Below are 16,119 nucleotides of genomic sequence, written 5' to 3'. Positions count from 1 at the left end.
GATGCTCAGGTGAAGTCTTTGCTTTCTGAGTGATGGTACATCATTTGTGGACTAGCATTATCAGGAAGCCCACCAGGTAACCTTGGTATAGTTCTTATTGCCAGGATAAGAGTTTTTCATTCTACCATGTTTTTACTTGTAATAGTTTAAGTTTAAGTGGACTGACTGGATATAGTAATGTTATGTTGCATTTTAAGCTTGTTTATGGATTTCTGTGCGTGCACGCACTCGCGCTCTCGCTCTCTCTCAAATCCAAAGTGAGCTTTTTAGAAAAAGAGTGGAATAATTAGGAAGATTTCTCAAGTTTTGAAGCTATTTGAAAGGAATTTGTTTTCTTGAGTGTGTTTAAGGAGTTGGCATCAGGCACCATAGCTGCCACCTTTCAATGGACCCATTTTGATGTGTCATATATGCATCTCTCCAATACACAAGGCAATCAACCACAGTAAAGTGCAATTAGAGCAAATGTTTGTTATTAACAGGAAAATAGCAAACATTTTAGCAGAGTTGTTTTGTCTATTTTTTTATTTAGCTCTGCAACTCACTTTACAGTATAAGCAAGTATGGTCAATGACTGGTGTACATAATAGAAAGGACGTTGACTCAAAGGACTTTGGAGGCTTCTGCTTTACCTGTAGTGTGCTGCTTTGCATTAGAAAATGTTCAGTACCCTTCTATGACCTTCCATATTATAGCCAGTGCCATCTCACTGAAAGCTCACAATTTGAACTGTAACTCACCTACCCCAGTAGTGTGGTCTCCTTTCGGTCCAGTGTAAGATGTAGGAGTCTGACCTCTTCGCCTATGCCAGCCACTCCGGTTTCTCTTTTGCTGAGTAAATGCACACTCATTTTGTTCAAAAGTACATTCTCCAGGAAAAGCAGGCAATATATCTGCAACAAAGAATTTGCAGCATTACAGTTTAAAGTGCGTTTGAACCAGTCTTATATAATTAAATTGTGTGTGTCTGTAAGTGATTAGATAGATAGATAGATAGATAGATAGATAGATAGATAGATAGATAGATAGATAGAGTAGGACAGGCAATGACTGCCTTCACACAACACAACATCATGACTGGTTGTGGTGTCATCCAGCATGTTCCGCAGGGTGGCCTATTTTTTGGGAACAAGTTATCCTGAGAACCCATGGCTTGTTGTACAGTTATTTTCACCCATAATGGGTTATGTTGTCCAAACCCGGGAGACTGATTTTATTGTGAGTTGAGGTGATAGGCTATGGAGCCGCTCAGCAAGAGCATTAAAAAAAACTGTGCCACTCATGTTTCATGATCTCACCAGTGACTGTCCTTCCAAAGTACTGAAACAGCACTTTGGAAGGACTGTCACTCATTCTCTGGCATTTTTGTGGTCCCAAAAAAATATGGAATTGCAGTCATATTATTAGTCTTTTGTACGTGTGCATCTATGGCTGACCGATATGTGTAGTCTTGCCTGGACAATTTCCTTATCTGTTTCAGCTGTCAAAGGCAGAGGAGGAGATAAGATACAAGGAAATGGGCAAGATGAGGTTGCATATCAGCTAATTTGAGTATAGTTTTGAAGGGCTGGGGGGAAATGGAGCTGGGAGCACAATTCAGAAGCACTGAAATTGGGAAGGAAACGGAAACAGAAAAAGAGTAAGTGCACCAAAAGCGGGAGGACAATATGCCATCCTTGGTGATGTGATCCTCTCATTCTTAAGCACTGGACTGACACATCTCAGTGTCCCAACCTTTTCAACACTTCTCTGAATCTCTACCTACTCCAGAAAGGGAAGATATTAACTCCCTTCCCTTTTTGCAGCTCCTTTTCAGGGCAGTTACTGCTGCAGTTACTGTGCCCCTCTCCCATTTTGATGCACTTACTCCTTTGGCTGCCTCCCCCCATTTCCACAGCTTCTTAATTGTGGCACTGGATCCCTCCTTTCCCTTACTATTATTTCTCCCCTGGTCCATCACAATTGTACAGGAAGTAGCTGATATGCAACCTCATCTTGTCAGTTTCCTTCTATATTATCTACTCTCTTTTGCAGCTCCTTTTGACAGCTAAAACAGATAAGGCAAGGACTACACATATCAGATAGCTCTAAGTACACACTTACACCCCCGTGAAAAACCATTTTTTTAAAAAAAAAATTGTGACCACAATTGCGTAATTTTGAGGCACCATTTTTTTTAATGAGATGAACAGAAAGGGGTACTGATCAGAGCAGTGAGGGGAAGACAAGACAGGTTTTAACACAAAATCCCCTGAGATATGTGATGGAACAGGATAGAGGGCTAAGGAGGAAGGAAAGAGCGGACAGCCCATGGCAAGCTTGATTGCCTGTCAGGCATACCATAGGTTATTCAGCAAACAAGCCACGCTGCATAGCTTATTCACAGGCGTGGCTTAGTGTTATATGGAAACCCACCCTGAGTCATCAGTTTTACCTGTTAACTACACAAATCTGATGTTTAGCCTTATCTTTTTTCCTGAATTTGTCAATTTGATGTCTTTTTTCTGGTCACTTAAAAATAACCCACTGCTTTCTGAAAATGCCAAGCAAAATAGCATAGGATTCCTAAGTATAACATAGATTAAACCACCACAAACAAAATAGACCTGATTATAGATTTAGAGGAAGAATTTAAGTCTGGAATGGATTAGGTGCAGACTGTGAATATATCATAGTCTCTACAAATACATCATAGGCAGCATAGTTCATTATGACCTTACTGCATTCCCATTCTTCAGTGCAGACAAGAGAAGGGAATTCCAAATGAGCTCAGTCCATTTTCCACTACCACTGAAGTCCAATTTGAATGCTTCTGTTACTACTCAATTACTCGATGTGTGTGGAGAATAAGCTGCACAGTGGTTGTGGTTACCAGGAAGGCCTGTGCGCCAGCTTTTAGTGCCTGCTACAGCCAATGACAGCATTTGGCTGCACTAACTGCTGGCATGACTTGAAGCTGGGCACTTTTTTCTCCAGTGCCCTCTGGGGCTCTTCAGCAGACTACAAGTAGTTGGTGAACTCTGCATAGTCTAGGTCAGCCCAGCTTGTTTGCAAGGGTAATTTGGGGCTAAAACGAGGCATGTTTTGGGGTGGAGGAAGTGGAAGGAGTCCTTGCAAGTCCAGGCCAGGAATACTGAGATCTTTATGCACAGCAATGCATGTGACTACCCATCTGACATGATGAACCCACATGTGCGAACAGCCTCTACACCTGTACCACTGGACAAGCGAAAGGCATGGTTATTTGACTTCAGTTTGTGCCCTTACAGCTAACTATATAACAATAATGTCATACAGAATGTCATATGATTAGAGATGTGAAGGCCTGGGGAAAAAGCGTGAAAATTCAAAAAAAAAGTTCTGTCCCCCATTTTTTTCCTGAAGCTGTTTTGTGTGTTTTTCCGAAAAATTGGAAGAATTGAAAATAATGAAGAAAAAATGGATTGTGGGATGTTTTATTTTAACGTGATGAATAAAAAGTTTAAGACAAAGTGTTCAGATATTTACTTCTCCAAATGATGTCTAAAAACTATAAACAGTACAGTATCAGATTATTACAACTTCTGTGCACCAAGGACAAGCAAGTCCTAGGTTGCAAACTGAGACTACAACTCTCAAATGCAAGAGCAAGATGCATTTCTGCCTCTAGGGGGCACTGCCATTGAAGCAGAGACTGAAACTGATAGTGATAGCTAAAGCTCAGAAAAGGAATCTGATTAAATTTCATGCATATTCATTGAATCTTGGTCTCCCCCACCCCTTTTTCTCAGTTCTTTTATGGGAGTGGGTGCTTTATGTCTGCTTGACACTGTGGAGGACTAGCGGAGAAATAAATAATTTTCTTTGTTACTAATGTTGATGGTTTCTTCTGTTTGTTTGTTTTTTTAAAAAATTGCCTGTTCCTCATAAACTGGCAAAACCAAAGAGGTTCCTTACAGTTCAGGAGTTTGTAGCTCCATTTGTTACCAAAAAATAAAAATTTAAAAAAGTAAATTAAATTTGTAATAATTGTTTGAATACACTGTACTTTTAATATACCAAATTTTATGCCAAACCAACTTGAACATAATCACATTTTATGTCCCTTAAGTAACAAAGTGACTTTCAATCTGTAAAAAGTGCTAATATTGCATTATTCCATTTTTTTCTGGGGGGGAAAAACCAGGTTTTTTTCCATGGCTTCAAAATTTCCGGAAAATTTACATCTCTACATATGATACCCTGAGAGAAAAAGATGGAGTGGAATCCATCATTGTGCAAGTGGAATGCCACATATGGCAGGACTTTCTCCCTCTTCAGTCCCCTGCCCCTCACACAAATCTGCTGTGGTGGGTTCCCTAACCCTCCAGAGTAGATTTAGAGGGCACATATGGTTGACGGGAAATGGCCTCCCCTCCTGATTCCACTCACAGTAGCAGATGCAGCAGCAAAACTACTTCATTGGCTTTTGTCAATGAATTCTATGCAGCAAGAGATTATTGTTGTTGGAGAGTACACCTCAACAGTTGTAACAAAGACATCATATGGACATCATATGCACATTTAGCTTACCAGCAGCATGACAGCTTCCTAAACTCACTGATACATCGTCTAATGCCACTAGTCCACAATCCCAAAAGCTTCTACACCAGCTCACAAACACCACCTGAAATTTGCAGAAAACATATGCCAACCATTTTTAAGGGCCTTCATTTTAAAAGTCTTTGTAGTACACTTAATTACAACTTTATTACATTAATAACTGATGGCTGAGTTTTCTTGTTTTCCTAACCCCCCTCCCCACCCCATCCATCCCTTTTTTCCTCTTGCATTATGCCATTTTAGATTGTAATCCTGAGGATAGGGACTATCTTGTTTTCATTGATCCATAGGCCACTCTGTGAATCTTTCCAGCTGAAATAAAGAAGTTCCTTACCGTTCAGGGGTTCCTAACAGTTCCGGAGTTTGTAGCTCCATTTGTTACCAAAAAAATTAAAAAGTAAATTAAATTTGTAATAATTGTTTGAATGCACTGTACTTTTTATATACCAAATGTAATAATTTTGTGCCAAATCAACTTGAACATAATCACATTTTATGTTCCTAAAGTAACAAAGTGACTTTCAATCTGTAAAAAGTGCTAATACTGCATTATTCCAATTTTTCTGATTTTTTTTTATTATTATTATTTTCCAGGAAGAAAACTTCCCCCCGCCCCCAAAGGCTTCAGAATTTCTGGAAATTTTACATCTCTATATATGAACCCAGTCAATTATTGCTACATGGTAGCCTGTTTCCATTGCTTTTCATAATGGCTTCTCTATGCACAGTAGCACTAACGGGGATTTTCTCCATACCTCTGTAAATCAAATCCTTAATCTGTGGCAAGCCACTGCAGTTGTGTGGACACAGCCACCACTGGGAATAATTTAGAGTAGGCTTCATGTAATAGTGCAAGAACAAGAATAACAAACATGTAATTCCTGGTTGCCGCTGTTTTCAAGAAAGCAAGGTATTTGTTTCCATGAAGAATTGTTATTGAGAGGTAGTAGACAGGTGAATAATGCAAACTACATGTCTGACTTTAAGAAAAGGCCATTTGTTGCCTTTCGTTTTACACCTGAAAGCGATTTCTTTCCTTTTTTTAGAATAATTAATTGCAGAATCAATGCATAAAGGCCAAAGTGTGCTGAGTCTCTTACAGCTGGCTGAGTTTCCATTGTGGGCTGTAATTTTTCCACCGTTACTTGGCTGGTTTATGCTCAAAGCAAGAAGCCCTTTTGCAAGAGACAGCAAATGCAATTATAAACGTGTTGTTTTCTGGGCAGTGTCTGGAACATCTTTGTAATTACTTTTCAAATTAAATTGTAAAGAAATTGACTTGAAATCCTGGTACACTTTGTCAACATTCCAAATCTGGATGAGGGCCATTCAGATGTATTAATTAATCCACACAGTCCTATTTGCAGCTTGAACTGGTTAAATAGCTTGCAGGTAACTGGTCAAATATGAGTTGTATCACTAGGCCCTTTTGGTGAATGCTTATTTTCCAACTATTAAGTGGCAATCAATTGTTTCCTGGGAACTGTACAGAAATTAAGACTGGTTATGACTGAATATTAACTTAGAAGTGATTGATTTTTAAAAAGTGATTGTTCTAATAATTCTTGGAGAAGGTATCTAATTAGATTACATATCCTCAAAGGGTTTGAATTTTTATAGTCTTCTGTTAATTTAGTATCATGTATATATCACATTTTATCAGACCAAATAAAATAAGTTGTCTTACTCCCTGTGATAACTTCAACATTAAATCAGAAACAATTACTACAAATAATCAGTCATGGATATCATTATTGAAGGTAAATAATGCTTTGTTTTTCCACTACCTGCTTTTCCAGAACTAGCACAGGCATTAGTTAACCATATTTTTTTCCTTTTTTTCCTTTTTCCTTTAGTAGCTGAAAGCCTGTGATTTATGTCTGTTGGCTCAGCTGATTTTTTTAAATCTATGCAGTAAATACAAAATAAATTATAGTTTCCAGTCGATTATCTCCTGCACTATCAAACTCATTGGCCACAACACGATGCACTACAATTTGAAGCATAAAGTGCATATGTACACAATGGTTTTTTAAAAATAAACAAATCCAGATTTAACTACAGCATTTCCATCTGCTATTTCCCCCACACACACCCAAACAGAGAGAGAGAGAGAGAGAGGTTATATTACAAGAAAATATGGTTACAGTTGGTAAATGTGCTAAGTATTTACTTCCTATGGTTGCAGCAGGGTGAGTCAAAATATTTTAATAGGATCCACTCTGAGTCTTTCTACCAGATGATGCTAGGAAAGTGGTCAAGTTTCATTCTTTCCAAGAAAAAAAGAATAAGGTTTTGAAGATGAGTTTTGAAACTGAGGAGTTGGGCACTGAACTATATGGCCCCGTTCAGAAGACACCTTAAACCATAGCTTTAACCATGGTGGTTAAGCTAGAAAGCCAGGCTATGTTCAGAAGACACCTTAAACTAAGGTGTTCTGTTTCAAGCAGCACACATTACAGGTGTTCTGTTTCAAATAAAGAAATGAGATGTCAAGCTGGATCCTGGTGAGCTCATGTGTCCAGAAAGATTTAATGGCTTCCTTTATAAAGAAAAACAGCAACAGCAAAATCAAAGATAGTTGTGCCAGTCCATGGGAAGACAAAAAAATAATAATCCACAATGAGGCAATACTTTTATTAAAAACCAAGCAGCGGCCCAGTTGCTAGTTTCCTGTACAAAATACTCCAGCCAGCAATTGCTTCAGTGGGCTAATTCAAACAAATCCTACAAAAACCTACACATCCTTAGACACAGAGTTCATTCATTGGTCTGCTATGCAACTTTCCCAACTCAAAGAATAGATATGTTCTCAAATTGCATAACCAAAAACTAAAATATGAATCTAATTTAATATTTGTATTACAGACAATTCTTTGGGATGAGGAAAAATATGGAGTAAAATATCTTTTCAAAAAGTGTTAAAGTTCTTTCTTTCAACTGTAAAAGTTTTATAACTAGGAAGGCTCTAACAGGAAGAAACAAAAGAGAGATCTGATTCTCTCATTCTGTCTGACATTCAGGGACAGCCAACAGTCAACTTGGCTGCCAGGGGACTGTTTACTATTTCCATACACAGCCAGAAAATCAAAGTTGCATAAATCAACTACAGGCCAGATCAAACAACTGCTAGCCGTGCACCACCAGGATATTTTCCTGCATGAGATTTCTGAATAGAAGTTACATGAGCACACAACAATACCTATTTATTTTAACAGGGTTTGTACAGAGGAGATTATTATCACTTTGTCATCATCCACTATGTTGGTGGGTTGTTGTAGTTTTTCTCATATGTAATATTTTACCATTTTTTCCCCAAATGAAAAGAATCTGTTACATTTATAAGAGTCCAGCCCTGTGCATGTTTAGACAGAAAAAAAAATCTGGGAGTTGTAGGACTTTCTTCTGTCCAAACATGCATAGGATTGTGCTCTGAGACATAGAATGAAGCCCACCCCACCCTGCCACTGGTGATGGTGGCAGGGGATCACAAAAAACTGATGAGGAAACTTGCAGCATTTTGTCATGCCTTGCTGCTACTTGTCGTTTCCACTGTTATTTTGTAAAACACACTGGAGAAGTATTACTTATGAGAACAGCACTTGAATCCAAGTTAAAATACGATCAGAAATGGGCTCAAGCAAAATGAAAGGACACAAAGGCCTCATGCTGAACCACATACTGGACATCCTACATGATGTTTTGACATTTATTTATTTATTTATTTATTTATTTACGGGTGCAATCCTATTGGATCCATCCTTGATATTTGTAAGCCTCTGTACTCAGAGGCTTATGAGTATCCAGTGCAGAGCAGGACACACACAGGAGGCAATCTTTGCCTCCGCTGCGCCTCCCACTCTGTAAGTTAGCTAGATGGCTTTTTAACCTGTCTAGCTGTGGTGTCAGGGAGGCGGAGGGACAGAGGCTGGGGAGGCCTGGCGATACAGTGTGGCCGCCACCCTTCCCCTCCTGGTCCACCAGAATGTCCCAGCTGTGAGGGAACAGGTGGGGGCAGGAAGCTAGGACTCTTGGGTTTGAAGTCAAAGCACTATCTCTGACCTCAGATCCAGGAATCTGAACTATCCTATGAACCCCTAGGGGTCATAGGACTGCCACCATGGGACTTTGAGCACATATAGGCAGCCCCCAGGTCAAACCCAGACTGGAATGTGTCTAGATCATCAGTATCCTCCAAGAATGCCTGCTGTTGCAAGTCATGCCCTGTTCTTTGTTAACTTTCATGCATAAAGGCTAACACATACACACACAGCCATAGTTACACAGAGGCAGAATCTCTCGTTTCTCCTATCCGGCAGTGTACCCAAACCACAGAAGGTAACATAGCCATTCTTCCTCTGATCACTGGTAGTAGTTACCACCATGTGTCAAAAATCTTAATGTCACGGCTACTGTATATCCTTTCAGTTGAATTTGAACTAAAAATGCTGAAGGCATCTAATGATGAGCAGTTTACAAGTATGCATATTGGTATGGCCATCTCTTGGCCTTCTTACGTGTAAAAGCCAAATGATTTGCAGCTAGTGCAGGCATTGCTGCACGCACAATAAAGGCTTGTTTTGATGGGATTCTGGAAAGACAAATAATTCCTCAACTATTGAATTGCAACCCCATCTTCTCAGTCTTTTGAGCAGTCAAGTATAGTACAATTGTCACATGACGGGCCTAAATTGTCTTGTTCATTGTTGGGCTCTTTCGTCAGTAGCCTCAGCTGTAGAGTTAACAGCAATGGGCGAGTTCAAATTTAAGTGAACAGATATAAGCAAAAAGATAATGGATGGAGCCTCTCTTTCCAGGAAGAGATCAGCATATTACATTCCATCCAAATAAAACCCTCCATTTTAGTTTGATTAATTGGGAATTCACCTCCTTTAGAACTGCCTGCTGTTCAAACCATTTAGAATAGCTGTGCTCACATTTCTCTCTGTGGGGGAAATTTCACTAGACAATATAGAAGAAAAATGTCTGCCTCTTGCTTTAAGGTCAAACCATCATGACTCATTTAGGACAAATTGAAAACAGTCACCCAGACAGAAAACATTGGTTGTTACCTTGCAAGGCATAGGCTTTTTGAAGGTGATTTCAGCTTGAGTCCAGACACCTCTGGGAGTATCCAAGACAGACCAGATTTTTTCTTGAACCACATGGTTCTCTTCAAAGATGTAAACAGCCAGGGTATCACGCATTTCAAAAAAGCCATATAAGGCATAATAAAACCGCAGACAATACTGTAAATTTCCTGGCAGAGTGAGGCTGTATAAACGGCCAATGTACCCAGGCTGCGATGTAAACTTTGTGTTTGCCAGCAAGTAGTAACCTGCAAAACAATACAATGTTTAAAACACTTGTAAGAATCCCTTGCAACTACTCATTTTAGGACACTTCTAGGCATTTTGTCAGACTTTGGTGCTACAGAAAATTTCCACTGGCAAATTTTCAAATTATGACCGCTGCATGCAGATTATATAATACATTTCTTAAGATCTGTTTAAAATAAAGTCTCCTAAATAAGCGTTCTGCCATTAGTATATTTTTTTCAGTTGCACTTAGCCAATTTCCAGTTGTCACAGGAGATTAACTCATTTCTATTTTACAATGAGTTATTTTCCTGCAGCCTGGCTTCACCAGCTCGACCAGCAGGCAGTCTCAGTTCCAAAGCCACCACCATTCCCTGACTACAGGATTGATGCTATGTCACACAGCACGTAGTTTTCCTCCACCAGATCGTCAATGGATAGCCCATTTTAAAAAGCCAATCTGGAATAGATTGTTGGAGCTTGAATTTTATATAGCACTATACACACAGCATAAGAAATTATAATATACAAAGGAGCCAGGAACATTGGTACCCAGGTCGGCTGAACTAATATCATATCATATTGCTATGTCATTGACTATACTAAATGCTAATGTGACTTAGCCTCAATCATAATTCATTTTTACTAAAAAAATATTTTAAAAAAGCTATTCCAAGGCTGTCCATGAGGGTCAGATTCTAAAACTGGGGCAGCAGCTATACCACTACAGTGATTTCATAAGGGAAGATTAAATCACATTTGGCCTCTCTCTTGCTATTTTGTCCACATTTAGTCATTATTAACGTGGACAAGGAAGTGGGGGAAAAGGCATTTGTAATGCAAGTGAAGATCAGCCAATGTAGTTACCTAATTAGTGAAGCACGAGCCCATTCTAACCGCATATGTGAAAATGTTCCCTAGAACCTGCACCCTGAAGGAGCAGGTTCGTAGGTTGGGGGTTCTTTTAGATCCATCATTGTCACTTGAGGCTCAGGTGACCTCAGTGGCACGGAGTGCCTTCTACAAACTCCGGTTGGTGGCCCAGCTACGCCCCTATCTAGACAGGGATAACCTGGCTTCAGTTGTCCATGCTCTGGTAACCTCCAAATTAGATTACTGCAATGCACTCTACGTAGGGCTGCCTTTGAAGACTGTTCGGAAGCTGCAGCTCGTGCAAAATGCAGCGGCCAGATTGATTTTGGGAACCAGAAGGTTCGACCATATAACACCTGCTCTGGTCCGCTTGCACTGGCTGCCTGTATGTTTCCGAGCCCAATTCAAGGTGCTGGTTTTGACCTATAAAGCCTTACACGGCTTGGGACCACAATACCTGATGGAATGTCTCTCCCGGCGTGAATATACCCTGTCACTACGTTCAACATCTAAGGTCCTCCTCCAGGTGCCTACTCCGAGAGAGGCTCGGAGTGTGGCAACGAGGGACAGGGCCTTTTCGGTGGTGGCCCCCAGACTATGGAATTTATTTATTTATTTATTACATTTTTATACCGCCCAATAGCCGAAGCTCTCTGGGCGGTTTACAATATATGTGCTTCTGAATAAGGGAAGGGGTTACTTGATACCTGAATGTACATAACAGTTTAAGTCTATTTCATGTTACATATGAACAAAGTCGGTGAACATTTTTGGAAGCTCTGAATCTCAATTAAGAAGTGTCTACACTTTCAGAGAAGAGTGTCTTTGATCCTCTTACATGCCACTGCATTTCAACTCAGGTTAGACTTCAACAGTAAGCCGAGCAAATCTGTACTGTAGGGATGCTGGATTTCTTAACACCACGAGCCCTTTCTTGTCTGCTGGTTGCCCAATCAACATTTGCAGCAATCCTGTCAGACTAACAAACCCCAGAGCTTCACCACAGCCAGAGGCTAAGGAGAAGTCCCCTTGAGTGACAAAACCCAAGAGGACTCTGGAACAATGCGATGCAACTTCTGGCAGAGAGTCAGGCCACAGGCCCAGAATGAGATCTTCGTGTTCAGCTGGCATTACACTCATGGCATTGGAAGCACTACTTTCTGTGGCCTTTCCAACGTTCTCTCTTTTTTAACTTCCCTTTTGTTTCGACACTTTGCTCTTAAATCGATCCCTGTGTTTGGGTTCCTGAGTTCCACAGAAGTGCTGGTCTTTGCAGAGCTCTAACAAGTCTTCTTTCGCTGGAACGCAAATCATACTGTGTAATTCGGGGCTACCTTTTTTGAGGAAGGACAAGCTGACCCACACTAGTGCCCTGGGATAGCGGAGACAGATAGGCAAGAGGGCATCCCCTGCCAGCTCCTTCTGATCTGGTTTGGAAGCAAGGCGCTGGATCTTCCGGTTTCTGGCGGATGTAGGCTGACACCAGACTGAAACCTGCCTTAATAATTTTCTGCTCCTGAGAACACAGAAAGCCCAACTTGATGTGACTTTGCTACCCAAGAGAGATGCAGCCACTTTTTCCTCTTCTTCCATCTGCACATTTTGGGAGCACGTCTCCGTTAGCTGATCTGATTCGCTGGTTATAGAAGATGTCACCACCTCTGCTTCAGTGCTGGGGCCACAAGAATGCTCTCCCTGACGAGGCTCGCCTGGCACCAACGCTGCTATCTTTCCGGCGTCAGGTTAAGACTTTCCTCTTTGCCCAGGCATATAGCGGCACAACTTAATCACCCACATGTTTAGTATTTTTAACGGTTTTTAATGCTTTGTGTGTATGTTCTGTGTTTTAGAATTTTAAATTTTGTATACTCGTTTTTATCTTAATTTTAGAATTTCTGTAAACCGCCCAGAGAGCCCTCGCTATGGGAGCGGTATATAAGTGCAATAAATAAATAAATTGTTCCTGGCAGTTCTGAAATAGTACTTCATTTAACAAGCCTATGATAAATCAGCCCTGCTGATTGCTGGTTGCTGTTTCTCTTTAGGAGGAGCTTTAGGTTATCAAGCAAATGTTGCATGTATTATCACTTGATAATCTTGCTTGTCTGTTTATTATCACACGAGTATTACTTCTTACCATCTCAGGAAACTGCTTAAGCAAGAAAGCCATGCAGTCACATATATAATACCTATAAAATCATTCCACATGCTTCAGAAGGTAGAAACCGTGGCTCAGTGGTAGAGCATCTGCTTTGCATACAGAAGGTCCCAGATTTAATCCCCAACATCTCCAGAGAGGGCTGGAAAAACTCCTGCCTGAAACGCTGGAGAGCCACTGCCAGTCAGCGTCGACAGTACTGGACTAGATTGAGGGGCTGTAGTTCAGTGTGATAGAGCACATGCTTTGCATGCAGAAGGTCCCAGGTCTGATCACCAGCTCCTCCAGGTAGGACAAGGAAAGACTCCTGCCCGAAACCCATGAGAGCCACTGCCAGTCAGTGTCAACAATACTGGGCTAGAAGGACCAATGGTCTGAATCAGTATAAGGCAGCTTCCTGTGTTCCTATTTCTCAATTTACCAGTTGCTGTTTTCTGGTATCTGTCCCTGATAAATCATTGTCCTTAGTTTTTGCCATTTGGCAATGCCTGATTGAAATGTTCAAAAAAAAGAGAAGGTGGCTGTATTGGTCTATAAGAAGAAGAAAAAATCCATAAACCACAGTATCGTAACGTCTTTATTAGGACCAACAAACGATCACAAAGTCATGAGTGATTTAGTATGATTTGCCAGCATTGTCATTCTTCAAGGTTGAATTCCATCCCCAAGACCTCTGTGCAGACCGAAACAATCATTACTTTAAATCTGTATCTAGCAGCTACACTTTTTTAAAATTATTTTTACCCTCAATGAGGGACAAGGGGCCCCTATCCCTGGATCAGCACCTTGTACCTACTCTAGTGTAAAAATGGAGTGGGGAAGAGAAAGACATAGCTGCTAGATACAGATTTAAAGTTGAGAGACAGTGTGGTATAGTGCTTAAAGTGTTAGACTGGAACTTAAGAGATCTGGATGCTAGTTCCCACTTGGTCATGAAGCTCATTTTGTGATTTTGGGGAAATTACTGACTCTCAGCCTAACCTATCTCACAGGTTTGTTGTGAGGATAAAATAGAGAGGAAGACAACCATGTAAGCCACCTTGGGTTCCTTACAAGAAAAGAAAAAGGTGGGATGTAAATGTTGTAATAATAACATTAACAACAATGGAGGTGGTGGTGATGATAAATAATCAAATAAAACAATAAAAATAAGAAATTAATGTCTCATTTGCCCCTATGTTAAATCTGGATCTTATTTCTTGTGAACATGTAAAGTAATGCATGAAGACTAAGGTCACTACCAGGGTTCCCTCCCAAGGAGCCTGACCATTCTTTGTGACAATCTAAGACCTGTTGGAAAAATTCCTCTGAGTTCCAGATTTTCCACAACGCTTGTGTGACAATCTGTAATTCAAAATACTGAGGAATTTCATTAGCGTATCCCATGTGTTCTTCCAATTAAGAGGATTTTTCACTTACCCATGCCAGTAGTATGGTCTCCTGGTCTGTATGCATTAGGCTTTACTTTTACCCTGCTCCAGCCAGGGCCATCCTTGTGATCCTGATAAAAATTGCAAAAATCCTCTTCAAAATTGCAACTTGCCAGTGTGGGACTGAAGGAATTTTCTGAAAGGTAACAAAAAGAGACAGAGCAAGAGGAGAAAAATAAAGAACTTCTGTTTTTAGCAGGAGCATACAGATCAGTATCAATAAGCATTAGAAGAATAAGGATGACTGAGTCAATTTGTTTACTTTTATTTGAACATTTCTAGCAGTTGTATTACTATTACACAAGAACAACAGGTAAAAAGACACATGAGGATTCCACTGAAGATCCTCAAAGGGTTAAAATACTTCCTCCCCCACCCATCTGTGTACACATGGAAGTAATTAAACAAGCCAGTGGAGGGAATGAGGACTCTTGCATATCCCCATCCAGCTCTCCCCCTCAGTTCAGGGAAAGTTACCTGTCTGATTGCTGCAGAAAACTGGAGAGAAAGAAATGTCATCAACAGCAATATATCCCCCTCTGGCACTGTTGAAAGCAACTTCAAAAATAACCTGGGAACAAAATCCAAGCACATTACTTTATTGCTATAAAATGATTTATTTCATTGCAACCTGCATAACACACTTTCATGCAGGAAAACTTCTCATTTATTTTGCCTTCAAGTTATTGATCACAAGTGCAGATTAACATCCTGATGACACCAAATCTCTTCAAGAAGCAAAATTCTGCCCTTCACAGCTGACCCCTGATACCATGCATGAGAGGAAAAACTGGAAACCATGCTGAAATAGCTGGCTGAAAGACTCAAGGAAAACATAACATTGGGTTAAAATTGAAATACGACTAAAGGGAGAACATAAGATTCTCAAAATATTCAGGAGCAGTACATAGGAGATTAAGGCTGAAATCCTAGGCATGCTTTCTTGGGAGTAAGCCCTACTAAAATCAATGGGGTTTACATGCTAAGAAGCTCACCTGCTAGGGGAACATTAGTGGGATAAACACATTCAGTAGCTATTAATCCAAGATCAGAGAATGTAAGAAAATGACTTCAGCTTAATCATACTCATCACATCATACTAAGGAATTGTATTGAAAGGCTCAAACAAAATACAAAGCAAACTTTTTAAGGGATGCAGTACTTGAACCCCACAATGATTAGCTGAAAACTCTTTTTCATGTCACTAAACTAGGGCAACTTCAATGGGTCTGGAGGTAAATTTCCACCCTCTCCCCCAGAACACAAAAGAAAGGCAGGTGGCTTTAACCAGAGGAGCTAGCTTTATGCAAGGAAAAAAAATGTTGCTCCTTCCTTTTCATTCTTAAAACCTTTGTTTCATTTTTACTTTTCAGTTCCACATACACAATTTTGAAATGGGCACTCTCACAAAATGGCTGCTATAAGGATGGGGCTTGTCCAATCATAAAATTGCTGCTACAATGGGCATGACTGGTCACAAAACCCTCATTTCCCAGAAGGCAAACTGGTGAGGTGGAAAAAAAAGTAACCTAATTATAAGGCAGAGGTGAGTTTTGCACTCCAAAACAAAAACTACTCTTTCAAACCCAAATAAAGGTGGCCCTAGAGAGCTGCTCTTCACTTTGCAGCATGTCAGCCTCCCAGTTAAAAAGCATTTTTAATTTTTAAAAAATCTTAAATGAAATCAGGAGGGCCAGGAGCTTGGTGGGTGCCAAAAACGTTTCCCTGGGCACATTGGTGTCCATGGGTACCACCTTGG

General features: G+C 40.3%; 1 protein-coding gene across 2 annotated transcripts in view; it reads right to left on the bottom strand.

Moving 5' to 3' along the window:
• Positions 1 to 16,119, bottom strand: part of MAMDC2 (MAM domain containing 2) — a 55,467-nt gene that overhangs the window by 5,265 nt on the left and 34,083 nt on the right. The window contains exons 7-11 of one of the 2 annotated variants that reach the window (XM_063128561.1): positions 14,838 to 14,931; positions 14,350 to 14,496; positions 9,654 to 9,919; positions 4,552 to 4,645; positions 741 to 893 (exon numbers count right to left, since the gene is read on the bottom strand). In XM_063128561.1, the coding sequence (XP_062984631.1) occupies positions 741 to 893; positions 4,552 to 4,645; positions 9,654 to 9,919; positions 14,350 to 14,496; positions 14,838 to 14,931 (754 nt within the window). The remainder of the gene's footprint in view (positions 1 to 740; positions 894 to 4,551; positions 4,646 to 9,653; positions 9,920 to 14,349; positions 14,497 to 14,837; positions 14,932 to 16,119) is intronic. The other variant, XM_063128562.1, reaches the window with a different exon arrangement.

The sequence above is a fragment of the Elgaria multicarinata genome, chromosome 6 (assembly GCF_023053635.1).
Source record: "Elgaria multicarinata webbii isolate HBS135686 ecotype San Diego chromosome 6, rElgMul1.1.pri, whole genome shotgun sequence".
NCBI lineage: Eukaryota > Metazoa > Chordata > Lepidosauria > Squamata > Anguidae > Elgaria > Elgaria multicarinata.
Note: the sequence above shows the minus strand (reverse complement) of the source record. Positions and strands in the feature narration are given on the sequence as shown.